The following is a 20270-nucleotide window of genomic DNA, read 5'->3' as shown; positions in this document are numbered from 1 at the left end:
AAGCACCATGGTTATACCAAAACACTGAGTAGTCATTTGAGACTATACACATTGACTTCGCTGAGCTCAGAAAAAAGGGGGAGGAATTATGAACTATGCAAGCTTTTCTACTGGCCACTGATGAGTGCACACGCAAGGTGGCATACAAGCCTGGGAAAGAAGATTCCAACAGTGTTATCTCGCTGCTTAACCGAGATATGTTCACACACAAAAGTAATCATCGCTGACAATGGTCCAGCTTTTAGAAGAGATCGATTGAACCGATAGGTTGACGAGAGGAACATAGAGGTTCATTTTGCAGCACCGTACCATCCAGAAGCAAATCGATTCGCCGAGAGAGCGACACGCGATGTCAAACAGTTCATCGTGCTTTACCTGGGATTTCCAGGCGGTTGGAAGTGTGCCCTGGAAGCAAATGTGAACAACCATGATCACTCACACACGGCTGACTTAGGATGCACACCGTACTTTGTGTACCATGGTAAATCGGAATGGCTTCCCGCAGACCACCTGTTGGGAACCACGAATCTGTTGGTGCTGCTGGAACGAAGGAAATCTGATGACTAATGCACGAGGTACAAGACCGCCATGAAAAGAAATTACGACCGCCAATATTGAGTGAGATCCCCAGACACACAAGTGGGAGATTACGTGCTTGTTCGGAGGGCTCTGCAAGGATCAAAGGCCACTTTTACAGCACCCTACAAGGATGTGAGGACTGCCCACCAGCAAGGCATTTTAAAGACTCTCTGCTACAGTAAACTGCAAAATGTTATTGAGGCGACATCTGTAAACAGTGTGGTACCATATCAACCCAGGAGGGTTGACGACAGAGAGGAGGCCTGTATAATGCTCGTAAAAGAGGAGGAAGAAGCGCATAGGAGAGACTAAGAGGAAGAAGAGGGAGCCAGATCTATTGCGCCTGATTAAATAGAATGTTGCATATGTTTATAATGAATATCGGATGTAGCAAAATTGTTTTAATGTCAGATGTGATGCAAAGGGGAGTTGAGAACCTCGTTTCAGGGCCTATGCACTACAGAAGATTTTGATGCAACATTATAAGCAACAACTTTAGAAGGCTATATGATATACTTCCTCTTGGTTTTGGCATGAAGAGTCTGAAATTTCAGCGACTCAGTGTGGAGGCTACTTCGCGTGGTCATTCAGAGGTCAGGCAAGAGCAAAAATTGAGCTTGAACACACAAACAAATGCCGGCGAGATATTCTTTGCTTTTCACTTGCGGCATATTTCAATAGGCCACGCTTTTACCTGCACTGTCTGCAGTGTAACGTTCCCTATGTTTTGTTTCTCGACATGAGGCCAAGGAACCAACGCAAGGTTGCATTAGCAGGTGTAATGCAAAAAAAGCTTGTGTGCCTACATTTAGGTGCATGTTAAAGAAACCCATGGGGTCAGAATTCACCTGACGCCCTTCCTACATGCATTGCTTGCATCATAACTGCTTTAGCCCCTCTCCCTATATAAAAATTAAAATGTGAGGTTTAACATCTGAAAGCAACCCACACAGAGATGTCTTAGTGGCAGGATTGGGATTAATTTTGAACACCTTGGCTTCTTTAGCATGCACCTAAATCTAAGCACACGAGCATTCTTGTATTCTTGCCCCATCGAAATGCAGCCATGGAAGAGCACATCCACTGACTACCACAGTGTCTCTCCGTATATCGCCAGCCGCTGCCAGTTGCTTTGGAGAAAACATCATAAAAGGGTTTTGTAGGGGCCACTAGATCGGTGCACGAATGATAACACAATGAACAAAAGAGAGCAGTCACGTGGTGACCAATCTAATGTGGTTCCGTTATCTGATGAGACAGTTCGAGTCACTACGTCTGAAATAGAGAGGTGTACACTGACGCTGACAGTGTGGCTGCTGTCCTCCCCATCGGGCGTCCTCGAGGCAGGTGCGGGTGTCGTTGCCCTCCAGCATGTAGCCAGGGTCGCAGGTGTAGATGAGCTGGCTGCCTTGCACGGTGCGGCCATTGCTGGTGCCTCGGACTGCCACTTTCCCGTTGTCTAGGGGACCCAGGGAGGGGCACGCGGCTTCTGCATAGGGCACAGGGAAAGTGTAACGGGACTTTAATCAGACAGCAGGACTAGCCTCGGCGACAACTGAAAAAAATGCCGCAGACTGCACAAATTGCATTTCAGATTATACAGAGTTGCACACATTTATTATCTAGCCAGGAATTCAGGCCAAAAAGAAGAATGTATATAAAGTTTATTAATTTAATTGGCCAAAAAAATGAGTACAAAGCCCTTAAACACTTGAATGATTCAAGGGCACATAATTAAGCAGGTTGTGCAAGCAAGTGCACCAGATATTGCAGGTTTTAAAAAAATGAAGGCTACTTTTTAGTGAATTGTACTGAAAATTTGAACTGCAGGTTGCTTATGTGCTCTGTTACTGAATGCTAGTTACTGTTACTGTTACTGAAACAGTTACTGAATACTAGCTTTCTGCCAGTTACACACGGCATTTAGTTGTCTTCCCCCAGTGTCCTGGGTGAACCATGTGCGGCATGGTGGTTATATTCAATCGAAGCATGAAGCGATGTTCTGAGTGATGAGGGATAAATGTTTATTCTGTGTACGTTTATTATAGTCTTTGCAAAAGTAACTCATTGAAGCATTCCAAGGTGTCATCTGCTGCTAGTCAAAATGTTTTCCAGACTTAAAACAACTGCACGAGATACACACTTGAATTTCCGCGAAGATATGGAGAGTTCTAAGCGCAATGCGTTGTGAAACGTTCACTTTCCTGCTTTAAATGCAAGTGTTGCAGATAATTACTAAATTCTCCTTTTTCCATGTGTTTTCATGCATCATATGAGATGCGTAATTTGTTTCTCCGGTGTCCCCGGGTAGTTAAACAAGGCATCTTGTTTCTATCTGGGGAATATTAGGGCATGGCATGGACAATATATCTAGGCAATGTTCCAAATGAGTCGGTGAAATGTGCTTTTTCCAATAAAATACGTATGCAAGTGGTCCATAGTGTTATTAGTCTGTTTCACGAGCGCTGTAACACTTGGATGGCTGCTCTGGCATAATTACAACTACAACTGAGGTCAAATTTTGTGAACATAGGGGGAACAATATTCCAAGTTTATGTGCAATGGTAAATGCATGTTGATCAAATGCAGCTTAAAAAAAACAAACTAAGCAAGTATTCGGAACTATCCGCTGCAGTTATTAGCTAGGTTTCCAAATGTCAGAAGAGAACTCTGTGTTTCAGATATTTGACACTTTGAAGGAGTAGGCAGCATTTTAAGTGCAATTTATCATAGAATTTTAGTGTTTATGGCTTCTTTAGAAGCATTACGAATAATTATTGTACCTTCATTTTGTTTGCTTTTTACTTTTTCACTCGATACGTACTAGGTTTGCCTGGTGTCCTCACTGAACCAAACGAGGCAGCTTCTTTATGTTTGGGGACTCTAAGGACCAGGTAACAGGTGATGTGTATATAGGTAAAGTGCAAAATAAACAGGCAATTGGGGTTTTTGCAATAAATTATGTATGCAAGCAGTTTAGAGTGTCATGAGCCTGTCTAACGAGCAGGACAGAATTGAGCCCACTGCCCAGGCAGAACTATTAACGCCACCACGATCAAATTAAGTGAAAATTGGTGGCAGACTATGGAAACTCTTCGTCCGAAGTTAAATGCGATTGGATCGAACACAGGCTTTTTAAAAAGTTCTTATTGAAGTGTTGCAGCGTGTGATATGGCCACTTTCAGCTATGCTTCCAAGTGTCCCGGCATAGCTGTTGGTTACAACAGGGTTATATTTCCTGGAAAAGGAGGGTCATGGTGAGTGCAATGCGCGACAAAATTTTAAAGTTCCTGGTCCAGTTAGAAGTGTTGAAAATAATTATTGAGCCATCATCTTTTCTTCCCATTTTCATTCGTCATCAGACATTCCTAGTTGGTTTCAGCGATATGCTCTGCGAACTAAACAAAACATTTTGTTTATATTTGGCAAAAATAAAGGGTATGTATTGACTATTTGTCACCGCCCCTTTGCAAAGGGCATCCAATTAATAATAATAATAATAATAATAATAATAATAATAATAATAATAATAATAATAATAATAATAATAATAATAATCCTGTAAACATCAAAGACAAGGGGACTAATTCTGACATTTGCAATAAATAACGCGTTGAAGCGATTTGGAGTTTATGACTGGGTTTAGCAAAAAAAAAAAAAAAAAAAGCAAAATTTATCCCGCTTCTCTAGAAGAAATGTGAACTCAACGAATACCAAATCTAGTTGTGGAAATTCATGGGGGGGGGGGGGTGTAAGGACACCATGGTAAATATTATGGCAAAGCAAAATGTGCGTTGATGAATTTCTGTTATTTTTTTTTAATTCCATCAAGAACTGCTCCAAAGCATTACATGAGGACCAGGCTTCAAATGAAACGGTCATATGTAAGAGCAACTTTTTAAGGTATGCGATATAACTACAGGAAATAAACTTTTATTGCGACTGTTCGAAAGAAACAGCTTCACTGGAAATTGGGTTGTAAGCCTTCAGGGTTGCACACATATGCTGTTTTTTTTTCTTGTCAATATTGCATGTTATTTATGTTGACTGTGCTTCATTGTGTACAATCTCAGCAATAATATTACCTTATCTAGTGATGCATCTGTGCTGCAGACATAAACAGCAGTACAATTCTTTGTTTAATTAGTAAAAACTGTTCATAGCACACATTCATTCTTTATGTGCGCTGTACGTACTGCTGCTACTGGACCGGATCAGGGGCCTCCGTCAGGCACTGACTGCATTTTGCCCCTGTATAATATAGATTTTATGTAGTTTCAAGAATTCAATGATAAATTTTCGGGCCACCATGTATGACACACACACACACACACACACACACACACACACACACACACACACACACACACATATATATATATATATATAGAGAGAGAGAGAGAGAGAGAGAGAGAGTCAGATCGTGTGCTGTTTGCCCCGCGCCATCGTACCACGTGAGCAATCAGCCACCGCACCACGTGAGGTAGGAGCATGGCTGCCGTTTGTTGCCGTACTTGCTCCAGATATCGCGTGCCATGTCTTCTACACCGCCAACTTGGCGTGATGAGGCAAGGGGCGAATCTTTGAGCTGCAGAAGCAGCTATGGCGTAGTATACGCTGCGTATTTTGACTTCGACCTTATCGTCACCAGCTCAAGTGACGAAACATGGCGTCCGAGATTTGCGCGGGCGCGCGAATCTTGGAGGACATGGACGAAGACAGGCGTAGTAAACGTGGCCGACATAGATGGCGACACTGGTGTTGCTCGAAATGCTGCTGGTGTTTTTCCGCGCTGTGGATGTTCGCGGAAGACGAAGTCTGGTGCTACTTCGCACAATGCAAATTGTTACGCGCGTAGATTGTTAGCTGGTATGCATTCCATGCATGCATGTCTCTCGGATCTGTACTCAACAAAACTATGGTTTTCTTATGCTGCCGCGCGTTGTAACCAGTTCTTTTTTTCTTGTTCCCTCTGTAGTTGCGTGCGGCAGATGCAAACAAATGCCCGCGCACATGTGTCCGCGGCGCAAGGATTTTGCACGACGTACACTTTGGCTAAATCTTTACTTGAACTTACTTTATTGCACCCGATAGCGGTAAAAAAAAAATAATGATAGCAAGGCTAACGTTTGTCCAGGGCACTGCCTGCCGGATGGGTCGGCGCGCGAACGCGGCTGACATCGCTATGGCCGCAGCCTCAGCTTTTTCACGATATCCCGATCTCGGCGAGCAAGCACAGATCGTCGTTGTAGCTGTCTGGCGTGAAGTGTAACAAAACAAAAGCGCCAGATGAGCGGTAGTCTTTGCTGCCCATATTCGTCTCTCGCAAGCATAATGCGCAAGCATAAACTTGTGTCGCCACCTTTCGTCATCTACAGAAAACAGCGTTTCAGGGCGGGCAGTCGCCTGTTCCAGGGCCGGGCAACCCTCCCTGAAACGCTGCTTTCTGCAGTAGACGGCAGGTGGCGGCAGGTGACAGGAGGTGACACAAGTCTGTGCAAGAGCCAGCTTTTCAGACGCCATTTTTATGATAGACGAGAACAGTTTCTCATTTCTGTCTTGAAAAACAGGCGATTAATCGTGCCAAACGAAGTCGACGACAAAATGCGATCGTTCTCCAAAATTTAAGCAAGAACAGTGCAGCGGGGAGCGCAAAATCTTTTTTGAACACGCGCAGCCAAATAGTCAAGACGATTACGATACGGAGCATGCCTTGCTCCGTTCGCTCTGGTATCCCGTAGCACTACACAGGCGCCGTCGTGACATTGTTTCAGCCGCTGCAAGCTGAACAAAGCAGACGTTTCCCGCATGCGCGCACAGCTCAAACACCGATTCTTCGCCGGAATTATAGTGAACTAGAGCAGGTTGTGACGTCACGGCTCGCGAGCGTGCCAGTGTTGCTCGACTGTTGTGCCCGTTCGAGTGCAATATAAAACATTCAATTACAAGTTACGTGCTGCTCGAATGCGCTAAAGTTTTGCCAACGTGTTCTTGAACGCACAAGGATTACCTTACACAATAAAGATTATGATCGAAAAGTGGGTGTCATGCCCTCTTTAAGTGTTGCATGGCATATGTGGTGTTTCCGCTGATTTGTTTAAGAATTATTTGAATAGGAGATTGCAGTTTGCTCAAGATGCGCCCTCCGAGAAATTGGTAATTCAGCATGGTGTTCCTCAAGGATCAATATTAGGTCCATTGTGGTTTTTAGTATACATAAATCATATCGCTAACATACTCGAGTCGCCTAATCTGATCATGTAGGCTGACGATACGAGTATTATTTTTTCATCTCGTTCTTTGTCCCAAATGGAGCGGTGTAAATGCCTATGTAAGGGTACTACATATCTGGTGGTTAATGACTAACAAACTAAGCCTGAATTTGTTGTGTCAAACTACGTTATTTTTTCATCCTACCGATACAGTAGAAAGTGTCGCTCTGGAAGTTGTCTGTGAGCGTACTGAGTTAAAGCCAGCTTCAAGCCAGAAATTTCTGGGCATTTAGTTTAATGAGAACATTTCTTGGAGTTTTCGCACCACAAAATTTGTGTCTGATTTGAGTAAAACCATTGGTTGTCTGTATGAAATCTCTAATTTGTTGCCACGCTGGGGAAAGATATCCATGTATTACGCACTTGTGTACTAAAGGTTATGATACTGCACTCTTGTTTGGGGAACTATGACGTCCAGTAATTACATAAAAACTCAGAAACTTGCTTTGTGTGCTAAAAGGAGTTTCATGGCAGACCTTCAGATGTAGCCATGTTACCGCTGTTTCAGAAACCATGGCATCCTTAAAACCAAACAAGCATATTATTTGTTTACTCAAGTACGCGTACATCCACCATCATGAAGTGTACTTTTCTTTTCCGATAATTCCAGCAGCCGATATGCTATCCACAGGAAACGTAAACTTGTACCACTCATACACACTAATTATGGCAAGCAAACACTAAGCTACCGAGTTCCCACAATAATAAATTGATTTCCATTTGAAACTAAATATTACCTTTCAAAAAATAATTAGAGTACCGTTAAGCTTCGCCTTCAAGAGTGGGACGAAATGCCATTAAAAGATCCCTACTGCTTCTCACGTTTCCCGTCAACTGCAGCTTACGTAACCGTAATGCTTACAGGGAAACGCTGGCGGCGAACGCTATGCATGAAAGCAGAGGTAGTGCACAGCCGCGCAAAAAAAAAAATGACATCATGTTCAGGTTTCTGTTATTGTTTCGCACTTTTTATATCTAAGTCTGACAAGATTTAATATAAAGGGCATGCACTGTCGGTGTTTTGATTCGTGACATTTGTTTGTGGGCTGTTATTCTCAAAATTCTGAAGAATAACTTTGTCAAGAATGTAAGACAAGGTATGCGCAACTTTAGTAATAGAATGGTGTGGCAATATAACCCGCGTATGCATGTGATATAATGGCAAGGCGTGACATATACACATACCTAATATATACGGAAGTTTTCACTCACGGACAACTCCGCCGGCGCCGACACCGACACTGGATTTTCTGCGACACGGGGCCCTTAACGTTATCGTGTTAAAATGTTTCAAGACTACCATCAAAAACACCTAATTGACAAATATAATGAGATATTTATTTAGTCGATACAGTCTATATTTATTTCGCTATTTTTGAAATCGTTTTCTCTTACATGCACGTGCAAGCTTTGAAACATTGTTCTGTGTTTGATGACTGGCATGTTTTAATACTAGGCGGTGGATCGCTGGATGCGTTATGACGTCATGATACATTGGCTCGTTTCGTCCCTGCGATCCTTGCGATGCTGCGACTGCCACACGTGAACGTAACAAGAAGCGCGCAGCACTCCTGTCCCTGTTTATGAAGATAACGTCTTCATAGCTGACTTCACACGGGTCTGGTATATCTGGCTTCTGAGTATCTCGTAACCACTTAAATAAAAATCTGCACTTTCGCGCCTGCAGAACATCGTACGGAGTCTCAAATGGTATGAAAATGTAGGTCTCCACGAGACCAGGTGCGAGAATCAGTCGTAGAGTGGTTAACATTAACGGCATTGGCACAGTTAGCACCAGTATAGTCAAAATTCACTAGGTTGTATTATACCTCTGTAAAGGGTGCACCGCCGTAAATAGAGACGTGTTGAGGCAGAGCCGCCGTGCGGCACACTTTAGTGAAATGAGTGAATTCGCTTGGGCTAAGCAGGGCTTCCGCGACGTCTGGAAGGCGACTTCGCCGACCACAAGAAGCTAGGACTATTCTCAGAGTAGGACGGCTGGCGGTACGGGTGCAGTTAGCGCCAATTATGTCGTCTAAAAGTAGCCACATTGCACCGTAGACTTCGCTATCTACGGTATCGGCCAATCCATCATGGTCAAAAAAGAAAAAAGAAAGAAGAACGGTTAGCGAAGTGTTAGCCCAAAAGAAGACAAGGTCGACGTAATTGCGTGTGAAACACGATGCGAATAAGACACGAAATGAGAATAATGAACAAGAAAAACAGATAAACAGAATAGATCATTGTCAGCATTTATTTATGGAATCACTAGATCATAGTCAGCATTTAATTATGGAATCATTTTAGCCACCATGTGTGTCCATCTTGTCTTTTTTAGCGTCAAAACTTGGTTGGTCCTTTCTTTTTTTTTTTCATGAGCGATGTCATGAAGGCGAGCATAATTGCTACGCAACGTCAGCAAATACATTGCTCTGTGTCATGTCGTCACGATACTGTCGATGACGCCAGAGTGGCATTTCGAGGCCAACTTCAGTATCAAATTAGACTATATGTATTTTTCGACTTGCACGTTAGTTAAGTCTAATCCAATTGCACGTTTTATTGGCAGTAACATATTTAAGTTTAAATGTTGCAATGCCGGCCGCGTTTGTAAACCTGCACATCAATGTAAGCGCAGGGAGCAGTAGGCCTTCGCTGACCTGCACTTACGAGGTACTAATATTCTAATTTATTTATTACTGATTTTTGTTATGTAATAAAACCAGCTCCTTGGTCTTACAAATTATATGTTTGGTCTGTGTCGTAGGTGTTTCGTGCGACGTCATGTTGGAACTTCGTTTTTCCTAATAAAACGATATGACTAACATTATGATGATCTCTGCCGAATAACACCAAATATAATTAGTTGCCCTGTCGTGCGCTGCGCAAATTCATAGGCATGCCGACGGTTGATAGAGGTGTTCGTAGAAGTAAAAGGAGAAAGATAGAGAGAGAGAGAGAGAGAGAGAGAGAGAGAGAGAGAGAGAGAGAGAGAGAGAGAGAGAGAGAGAGAGAAACAAAAGAAAGAGAGGAGAGGCTTTGGAAGGCGACCACCTGGCAGCCAAACGTACGCAGGCTGCCACATTGCAAGATTAAGGCTCAACACTATCGCAAGGTTTGACAGGCATCTAAACAGCTCGCAATCATCGAATTGAAGACAGCATAGCTAAAGAACAGAGTTGGGCAAGTTGGTGCTGCTGATTTTGCTGCGGCATAACTTTTAGCGAGAGAGAGAGAGAGAAAAAAAAGCAAGGTTCGCGCTAGAAACTATGTCACAGCAGAATCACCAAACTGATGTATCATGGCTACCCTCGTCCTGCTGCCGGCTCCATGCATGGGCGCTGTGAGAAGCTTTTCCTCTCGAAGTTATTTACACAATCGAACCCGATATGACGAATCCGGTTAAAACGAATTGTTCTGTAAACTGAACATGACCGATGCTCACGTAGAATAACTTCTTCATAGCCAACTCATTGGGATATATATTGAATTCGGGGCGTCCGCTTTGTCGCTCTCCGGAAATATAAACATCATTCGCCGCCTCGAAGGCGGTGAAACGAAATCAGAAGACCCGTCACCGAGAACGCCATCGAGAACGTTCTTAGTGACGCTGAAAAACAGTTCAAGGCGCAATCAGAAATTGCTGTCTACTACGCATAGTTTCGTTTTCCATAAAGCGAGTCCTTGCTTCCTTCTTTTTCTTTCTTTTTCCACAGAGTATAACAAATCCGTGTATAGCGAACGCATAGGCGAGTTTGTGTGTGTCGAATTGCCTTGTAGTATATCGAACCGTCGTCTTTGCACAATCATTGTAACCGCGGGATCGACTGTATTGATTCACTTTTTACCTCTCACAGTGAATTCCTACTCAGTGAGCTAAGGCGTGGTGTGCCAGAATTGTGAGCCATACTTGGGAACTGTTTCCGCGCACAGAGAAGGTATCGCGGGAGCTCGCGTTCTTACCCAGGCACCTAGGGGCCGCCGCTGACCACTGTCCAGACTCGAGGCACGTACGGACGCTCGGGCCGGACAGCTTGTATCCGGACACGCAGCGGTACTCCATCTGCTGCGGGGACAGGGGCACCGTGTACGACTTTGGTGGCTTGTCCGGGTCCCCGCACTGGTACTTTTCTGCACGGAATTCGAAGGTTTACGCACATTTCGGGTTCCATTTTACGCAACCGAGCCATGTATAAATATATATTCGCGATCATTAACTGCTAAACTGTGACCTCACTACGTGGTTCGAGGACAATAATGGTTTCTTTCCCGCCTAGGAGCAAGACATTTGCTTTCGGCTGTCTATGACTTCATATCGGGTTATTATTCTTATTTTTTTTTGGGGGGGGGCACATACTTTTTAGTAACCGCCGACGGCAGATAGCACAATTCAAGTCGTTGAGCTGTATTATTCGAGGAGGCGGATATTACTTACACAAGAAATCGAAATGCATGAACGACTAATTAACAAAGGTATGCTTTTAACGAATAACGTTGCGGGACATATTGCAATTTACGAATTGTAGACGGTAAGCTCGCGAGGGGTATTCGCTTGGAACAAATTCTGAGGATTCCACCAGTTTTGAGATATCCATTTCCAAAGTGGGTACGAACTAACATGCCCAAGGTCTCTACCCTTCATTCTTATTTAATTTCGGGCTAGGGCAGGGCGATTGGTCGATTAACGTTCCTATCACTCAATCAGTGCTTTATTCGCGATTTTTTTTCTATTGCGATTGAGATCATGAGCGAAATCGGACGAGCGCCGGACGGCCATGTTCTCACTCACACCCTTATCAGGGGGCGGGGGTTGAGGGAGAGGGTTCGTTGGGTAGACACGAGTGATAAGTAGGTATAGTGGAGAGTAAAACACTAATAACGTCACTTTAGCACTCACAAGAGTGTTGCGATGTTTACTGTTTACGCCTCACCATGCGCGCTGCACATCGAGCCAGTGGAGGGAAAATCGAACTTCATGCGAGCGCCTGCTCAATTGCAGTTGGCATGAACGTTAATAAGCAAACGAACTTTGTACAGCTGGAGAACGTTTCCAATAAAGTTTTACTGCAACGTTTCGAAGCTTCATTGCCTCCTCAGTATGACATTCGACTAGCGTCACAGTGAACTAGAAGTGTAACTGCGTCCAAGCATGGCCTCTAAGACCGCCAGATCTTGGATGCAATGATTTAGGTGAGTCAACTGTGACACGCTCGCTCACGCATGGAGTCGCTGACTAGCATCTGTTAATTACACTAGCACGGTACTTTTTTTAACCGAATTTATGCACATAAATAACCAGGTTGGTTGATATTTAGCTCGCGCACGTAAGTGCAAAAATCCGACTAATCTATTAATTGATCTTAGATCTATTAAAGGTTTTCGATCGATTGAGTTAAAATCTTCAGTCTATGCATATAGACCTGTTTCGGCCTATAACGCGCGCAAATCTTGTGAAGGCGTGCGCACACATTCTACTCGTAACCATGAGAAGCGGTCGTCGTTAAGAATTGTCGAGACGTTCCAAGTGTAAGATCGCTCACCTCTGAGCACGTAAATCTCGACCTCGCAGAGGCTGAAGTGGTCGGGGTCCTTGCGCTTGTCGGCGACGTCGACGTACTGGCCGATGATGCCTTTGCCTTCGTCGCACATCAGGACCACCGTCTGGGTCGCTGTGGTGAACAACACGCAGCTCCGTTAAGGCGCTCAGCCAGTCGTCGCCATTCTCATTCAACATGAATTGTTGAATGATATATATATATATATATATATATATATATATATATATATATATATATATATATATATATATATATATATATATATATATATATATATATATATATATATCACGTTAAATATGTTATATATGTTAAAGGGGGACGCTAAAGACAAGAGACTAACAGACAAGGGTGGTTGGTTAGGTATTCTTTCAAGACGTCGTTTTTATAAAATTCGATGAGAAAGGGTGGCCTCAATGAAGAAAATGAAAGCCGAAATTTTCTTGCTTGAATTTTACGCGAAACCTCAACGCAGGCATAGTAGTGCGACGTCACGGATTTCAAAGTACATTGTTGCAGTTGGGTCGTTTTGGTGCAGTAAAAGTTTATAGAAAGAAATCTTCCCAGGTTGAGTCTGTCGTTCCTTTATAATGCAATGTAGCACTTCTTGGCCGATAAACGGCTGACCGCGCAGACGCGGACAGGCGCTGTCCAAAGTCACGACGCCACGTGAAGGAACTTTAGGGCGTTGTTGCCACCTGTCTGTTTTGCTTCCGAGTTTTCTCCGGCTTACTATAAACCTTCGGTTAGGGCAAGAGTGGCCGTTTCTTCAGTGCAAAGGAGTAATCCACTGGTAGAGTTTAACAGAACAGTCCTCCTTAGTGTACCTTTAATGCCGGAACTAGCCCGGACGCCGAACACTTACAGAACTTTCCACTGAATGCGGCGCATCTGTTGAACACAGCCTTGTTGCCCTCGTAGCTCACGACACGCACTTCGAGATCTTGCCGGGAGCCTGCGTGAAGTACAAAGAGTACCGTAACTGCAAGCACTGTATACGCACAAAGCACACACTCGTGTCAAACCTGCACAAAATATACGACATGGCCTCCGAGATTTGCGTGCGCCGGCTGGTTTTGCTGCCGGCGCGCGCAACACCAGCCTGCACTAAATATATGTGACTAATTTGCAAAAGCAAACACAAACCACTGAAACTTAACATTCTGAGCAAATTTAACGACAACCAAATTTGGTTAAGGATTTATCTGATTTCATGAGGCCATCTACCCTTTCGCAACATGTGTGGCGAAGTGCAAAGGCGCGTACGTCTCAGAGTTCACAAAATGTTTCGGCTACTCCGAATTTTAAATTTTCTGCTGAAGAACACGCCTGTGCAGACCCAGGTGTCTGATCAACATAAAAACATACGTTGTGAATAAAGCACAGCTACGTTGCTCCAGTGTAAAGAGCCTCCGCAACGTTTACTGGCCGACAGCTTGAAAAAGTGGCTGTCCCCCGTACTCTCAAACTTGCCTCTGCTTGAAGTTCTTCGACTCCATGATTATCGATGATGATGATTAGTTCTAAAGAGTGGGCTGAGAGGATGGAGGAAGTCTACTTCAAGTAGTTCCTCCCCCACTCTCTATCTCGTCGCCCCCTTCCCTTTAATGAAGTATAAATAAAGTTTTTCATAATGATCATCATCACCACCACAATCATCATCATAATGTCATCCCCTTGGTAACGGGGTGGCGACAACTAGTCACCTAGTCTGATTAGCTAATCAAGTTTTACTACGCATATCGCCGTCTAGCGTTTTGCCTGTCTCCCCTTCCTCTTTTCTCTTCATTAAAACCTCTTTACATATAGGCCTATTGCAGGGTTACCTATGCCTGTAACGACTACAGTTCTATCAATCTCCCGTCAGTTTGTAACGCTCCGGTCAGTTTGGAGCCCCAGCTCTTCTGGAAGGTGGGCCTTCCAGAAGAGTGACAGCGTCCAAAATTGCGCGCTTATAGTTTTATTTTTGTTGTTACCGCCTTATTTAGGCAACAGGGAAAGTTCGAAGTATGAACTATTCGCAGTCTCGCGGAGGAACAAGCTGGCGGTTATGAAGACGTGGGCGGGGCTTCACTGCAGAATTGAGTTGTATCCAACTATAGACGCTATCACCGGGACCAGCGCCACACAGTGGGACGTATGATAATCAACAAAAAGAATCGCTGGAAAAAGAATCCTCACGAAAAATTGACAGTCACTTTAGTATCTTTACGTGATTTGATTGCGAAAGCATTATGATTTCTCTAATTAGTTGGTTACGTCCATGATACGTGACGTCATACATTGTCACGTGCCCTTCACAAGTCTACCTTAATCCACCTTGCTCTAATTTGTATCAATCTTAATGCACCTTAATCAACTTTAATCCACCTTAAGCCACTTTAATTTACCTCAATCCACTTTATTCCACCTTAACCTACTTTAATCCACCTTGCTGTAATTTGTACCAACCTTAATCGACTTTAATCCACTTGAATTCACCTTCATTCACTTCACTTCACCTTAAGTCACCTTACTCTAACGTGTTCTATATTAACTCTGTATTACTAGTGACGTCATACAAGACGCTGATGACGTCACTGATGATGATGGCTTTTGTTACCACTCGTTGTGTACAGCGCCGGCTTTTCTGCCTCGTGGGACATATAATGCTGTCGCATTAATAAGGACCCGACATTGTCAACTGATAGTATCGTCATGTTTGCTGCACTTTATTTACGCCGAAGTCCGTGAACGACATCGTCGTGATATAATTTGTCGCGATGGGCCATGAAGCTAAGCCGCTCAGGATTTAGGCGTTTAGACGCCAGGGTGGCGATAACTAAAGCACCACCCGCGAAGCAGTCGACAACGAATTGAATTATGGGGTTTTACGCGCCAAAACCACGATTTGATTATGAGTCACGCCGTAGTGGGGGGGGGGGGGCTCCGGATTAATTTTGGCCACCAGGGGATCTTTAATGTGCTCCCAATGTACGGGACGCGGGCGTTTCTTGCATTTCGCCCCCCACGGAAATGCGGCCGCCGCGGCCGGGATCTGGTCCTGTGACCTCGTGCTTAGCAGCGCAACACCATAGCAGTCGACATCGAATGTGCTGTGGCCCGAAATTTGTCTGCCTAAAAGTTCTGCGAATTTTCTGCGCGCTCGCGGTAACATATGTCTTGTCCGTAATACGCTCTGCTGCCGGCGGTGGTCCCAGCGGCAAAAAGCAAGCACCGGAAGGAAGCGCTGTTTTCACGGTGAGCAAATTTCGCCTTTCACGTTCTTTGACCTCGACGCTGAGCCCTCAAGCGCGCACGTGCTCTGTCACCAATGTCCGTAAGAATTTGCTCGCTCCAGCGTTTCCCGTCTTTTGAGTATCGATAAATCACGAGCACTATAAGCATGACAGCGTGCAAGGATGGTCCGCGAGGCTTGGCTGTCGCAGCACACGTATATACGTGAATCGGCAGCGTTAGCTTTCGTTGCACGCATATACTATCGTCGTCTCTATAACAGCGAACACGCGCGCTCGTAACAGGCAATCTCGTCAAATAACGCCTATATAAGCAACTTATAGGCAACCACTGCTCCGGCGATCACGTGTTGCGTGGCGTCTCGGCGAAATGTCACGGGAATGCAAAATGGAAGAAAGGCACCGGTCGTTTTTTTTCTTCTTGCTTGCGACCACGGCACGAGTGCTTTCTTTTATCTTAACCTTCCATGTGGCTGCTTGTGGCAAGCCCGCAAACAACGAAGTTTCAATTAGAATTTCGTACGAAATGTGCAAGCCTATCGCAGCTACGAAAAGATACGGAGTGATCGGTGTGTATGACGTATGGCGGCTAGGCAGAGCAATCGCCCTAAATAGGTTCTTCCGTTCTTCTCCGCTCCCGTGCGGTATCGACACGGAAAGAATGGAACATGCGAGAAGGTGCTTAATTAGGAGAATGAACGGCACCACTCTCCTCTGCTTTTGTTTTGGCATATGTTGCCGCCATGCCGGGCGACGTGTGACCGGCTAGGCTATCTTGCCTTGCGCTCGCGTGTTTCCTTTCGTTTGAATGACAATGAACACAGTCGTAAGCATTATATGTGAGAGGAAGCACAGAGCGCGTCTTTTGGTCAACGGTAACTCGTAACGCGTGGATTCGAATCTGACAAGTCAATATGCGACTAACAGCGTTCCCCCGTTGACCATTTATTTGTATTGCGAGCACACGTTCAGATCAAGGCGTGATTTGTCGGAATGTTCAAGCGACACGAAAGCGATCCGGTCAGCGACCAAATAGAGTGAGATTTCTTCCGTCTTTTGCTGGCGTCCGTGTGTGGAACTATATATATATATATATATATATGGCCATGCTGCGATGTATGACCGACGTAATGCGACCATCACGTTACCCGATAATAGGCAAAAATTAAGATTTTTCGCGAGAGAGAAGCATGTTTTCTGTAGTAAAGTTCATACCGTGCGTTACGAACTCCGCAGCTCAAGTGCACACTTCGTTCCGCGTAATTATTTTAAATCGTCGTTATAAGCTTCAATTCGTCACTCCGTACCAGCTGGGAACGGCGCCGGTTCAAGAAGTACGGAATGCGTAGTACTTGCCATACAATTGGGCAGCAACGCATACGTATGTGCAAGCTCGAACTGCAGTTCCAAGTTACGGTCGCCTTTCGTTCAACGAGCGGTTCATTCCTGCGTTTACTCCCTACTCTGTTGCGTTTTTAACGTATATTATAATGTTCTGTTATAAAGCTCTGTAAATGTACCATACGTCAGTGGCATAGCCAAGGGGGGCCACCGGGCACGTTCCCCTTGCCCGAAATTTTTGTTAGTATGCAACTGCCTAACCTTCGCCCTCCGGCCCCTTTCCTGAAACAAAATCTGGTTACGTCACCGCAGTACGTTATTCGCGATACATGTGCGAGTGTAAGATAAATGTATATGGCAGTATGCGTGCCCACGTTATAACCAAATGCCTGTGAAAGCGAGATGTCCAAGTTTATCTATAAACCCTCTCTTTTGATTCTGAATAAATCATTCAGTATAGATCAGAGCCACCCAAGATTCATGTAGGGTCGTGCAAGGCGCAACGATGGCTCTAAGTCGGCAGTAGTAGTTCACACGGTGGTAGGCACCCTGGCTATAGCCACCCTGTATACGCTGAAGTTCAAGTAAAGGCCGCGGCGTCAGTTCTCAAGCTAATTTGCCAATTGTGAGGTGCCATCTCTAGACGCTGTCGAATCCTGCCATGTTGCCAGATTCGCCATCTTGTCAACTCTGATTGGCTCACAAGGCGGCCACAGCCTTTCTTATTGGAAGAAAACGCCACCATGGCGGAGTTCGATAATATTGTTCGATTTGACAGCGTCCAAATAGCAACTCTGCCCCAACCAGTTCATGGTCGGTCATGACAAACCTGGCCAAGTTGGGCCAGAAGAGTTTCAGTTCACTTTCCGCGCTTTCCCATTCGGTAATATGCCGTAAGGGACTCGTAAAATCTTTCCCCTAGTCAGTAAGCTCGTCAATAAAAAAGAATGGCGTGGTCAGTAATGTCGATCTCGTCGTTCTTGCGCGCAGTGAGAGGCGACGGCAGCGCCACCGCATATTCGTGACGTCACCCTTTTCGTGAGTACCTGCCGTAGGGGAATATGTATGCAGGGACACTGGATGACGCAATCTGGGTGAAAGGACAGGCAGAGGAAGAGTCAGGAAGCGTGCTGGCGCGCGCGCGGTCTACTCACTGACGTGCGGAACCGTGAGTGCCACGGACAGCACGTGGTAGGCAGCGCCCAGGTCCACGCGCCACCACCGCGGCGGTTGGTAGCTGGTGTAGAAGCAGCTGCTCTTGGAGCCGTCCAGCGCGTTCCCCGGGGGATAGGCGTACAGGTAGCCAGACGCCTCCGGGATGCGCTGCACCGTCAGGCTCGTGTCTGCGCGGCGAAGCACCAGAATGAGCACCGTTTTAGGGACGGTGGAGGAACGATACATCGATCTGTCTGCATCCTCCACTCTTCATCGCTGGCGAGCCTTTAGAAATAAACGCAATTGTTTTTCTTCGAGTGAAGAAACTTTCGCAGTGCGAAGAATGCGCGTTAACGGCATTCAGATATTTGGACGTTACGTTAGATATCTGCGGTCCGGTTCGTTATGGGGAGGGGGGACGTATTTTTTAAATACAGTCAACATCTCCGAAAAGGATCTTCCACGGAGTAACTTCACATGAGTATCAGTCAGTAAGTTTCGCTTGTTCGATATAAAGATTAATTACTTTCATCCAAGTACGTTTTATTGTCCGTTGCATATTCTGTTGAGAACTACAGACCGGAGTCTTTAACAAGCATCACATGCAAGGTAATGGAACACGTAATTTATACTTCGATGATTGCACATTTAGTTAAACACGATATTCTAAGCTGTAGTCAGCATGGTTTTCGACAAGGTATTTTTATGTTCTACACAGTTGAATTCCTTCGCGACTTGACCTCGCCAATACACAAAGCGAAATTAATAGAATGCATATTTCAACATTAACAAACAAAGCCTTCGATGTGGTTGCACATGATTTTCTAATCTCAAAACTTAGAGCTTACAAATTGGATTGGATAGCTTCAATTGCCGAATACATACGCTCAAGACGGCAGTCTGCGATGCTCAACGGTTTTTCTTCTGTGTATGTTCCAGCAACCTCAGCTAGTTGGTCCTCAGGGATCAGTTTTGGGTCCCGTTTTATTTTCACTCTTTATTAATGATATTGCACCTGACGCCACGTATTCATTTAGAATGCTTGTAGCTGATTGAGTCGTTTATAATGTCAAAGATAATGCCAGTGCAATTGCTTCGTTACAGATTCATTTAGACATACTAGGAACATGGTGCGATACGCGCGAAATGTCACTGAATGTTCAAAATTGTGTTCACGGGACTTTTTCAAGGAAGCGTGAACTTGAGTCAGGTACTTACACCTTGAGTAACATGGCATTAAAAATGGTTGACGAAAACAAATATTTAGGAACTTTAATGACGTTTGACTTAAGGGGGAACAGGCACATTATGCACATCAAGAATAAGCTAGGCAATAGGTTCATTGGGATTCCAGCGGCGTAACTTCAGTCAATTAGCGCATAAATTAGAAGAGCAATTGTATTTCACTTATGTTTGTAGTTTGCTTGATTACAGTTGTATCTATTGGGATCCGTGCACGGCTGATGTCACGGAACAGTTTGAAAGAGTGCGGAATAGGGCAGCCAGGTTTGTTCTGGATAATTATAGCAGAAAATTAAGTATGACAGAAAGTAAGATTAATTTATTGCGGCAAACATTAAAAGACCGCCGAAAAAATCTCGGGTTGCAATTTTTTTTTCATGCTGCTTATTATTCTAAAACAGGCATTGCGAGAGAAAGATATATTAAGTCGCCTACTTATACGTCGATGAGACGAGACCCTGCGCTGAAAGTCCGCGAGTTCTGTGTCAGGGGTGACGTCTATCGGTGTTCTTTTGTTCTCTCTGTAAGAGAATAGAATGCGCTTTCGCCTGACATTGTTAATATTGAAAATAATGATGCGTTTTATCGCGCATTATATACGGGATCACTTGTTTGTTTATTTGCAATGTAACCCCCTGCTGTAATGCCCGCATGGGCGATGCAAGTATGTAATGAATAAATAAATAAATAAATAAATAAATAAATAAATAAATAAATAAATAAAACTCAAGTTCGACTGTATTATTATTTACATACTACCGGAGACATAGACGGCAACAGCAGTGCTGGTCGCGCCATCTTCCGACGTTGAGCTCAACCAATATGCGCAATCGTATTGCCGTATGTGCAACTTAGATGCTGGCGTTAAAATGCCAGAGGTAACGTAA

The 20270-nt window shown here is 44.5% G+C and overlaps 1 protein-coding gene across 1 annotated transcript in view; it reads right to left on the bottom strand.

Moving 5' to 3' along the window:
* The window catches only part of LOC142557154 (complement receptor type 2-like), a 134724-nt gene that overhangs the window by 15578 nt on the left and 98876 nt on the right, over positions 1–20270 (bottom strand). The window contains exons 3-7 of the mRNA XM_075668810.1: positions 18141–18329; positions 13275–13364; positions 12392–12520; positions 10815–10982; positions 1880–2068 (exon numbers count right to left, since the gene is read on the bottom strand). Coding sequence (XP_075524925.1) covers positions 1880–2068; positions 10815–10982; positions 12392–12520; positions 13275–13364; positions 18141–18329 — 765 coding nt within the window. The remainder of the gene's footprint in view (positions 1–1879; positions 2069–10814; positions 10983–12391; positions 12521–13274; positions 13365–18140; positions 18330–20270) is intronic.

This window comes from Dermacentor variabilis, chromosome 9, assembly GCF_050947875.1.
Source record: "Dermacentor variabilis isolate Ectoservices chromosome 9, ASM5094787v1, whole genome shotgun sequence".
Taxonomy (NCBI): Eukaryota; Metazoa; Arthropoda; class Arachnida; order Ixodida; family Ixodidae; genus Dermacentor; species Dermacentor variabilis.
The sequence above is the reverse complement of the archived record's forward strand: the minus strand, read 5'-3'. Positions and strand labels throughout refer to the sequence as shown.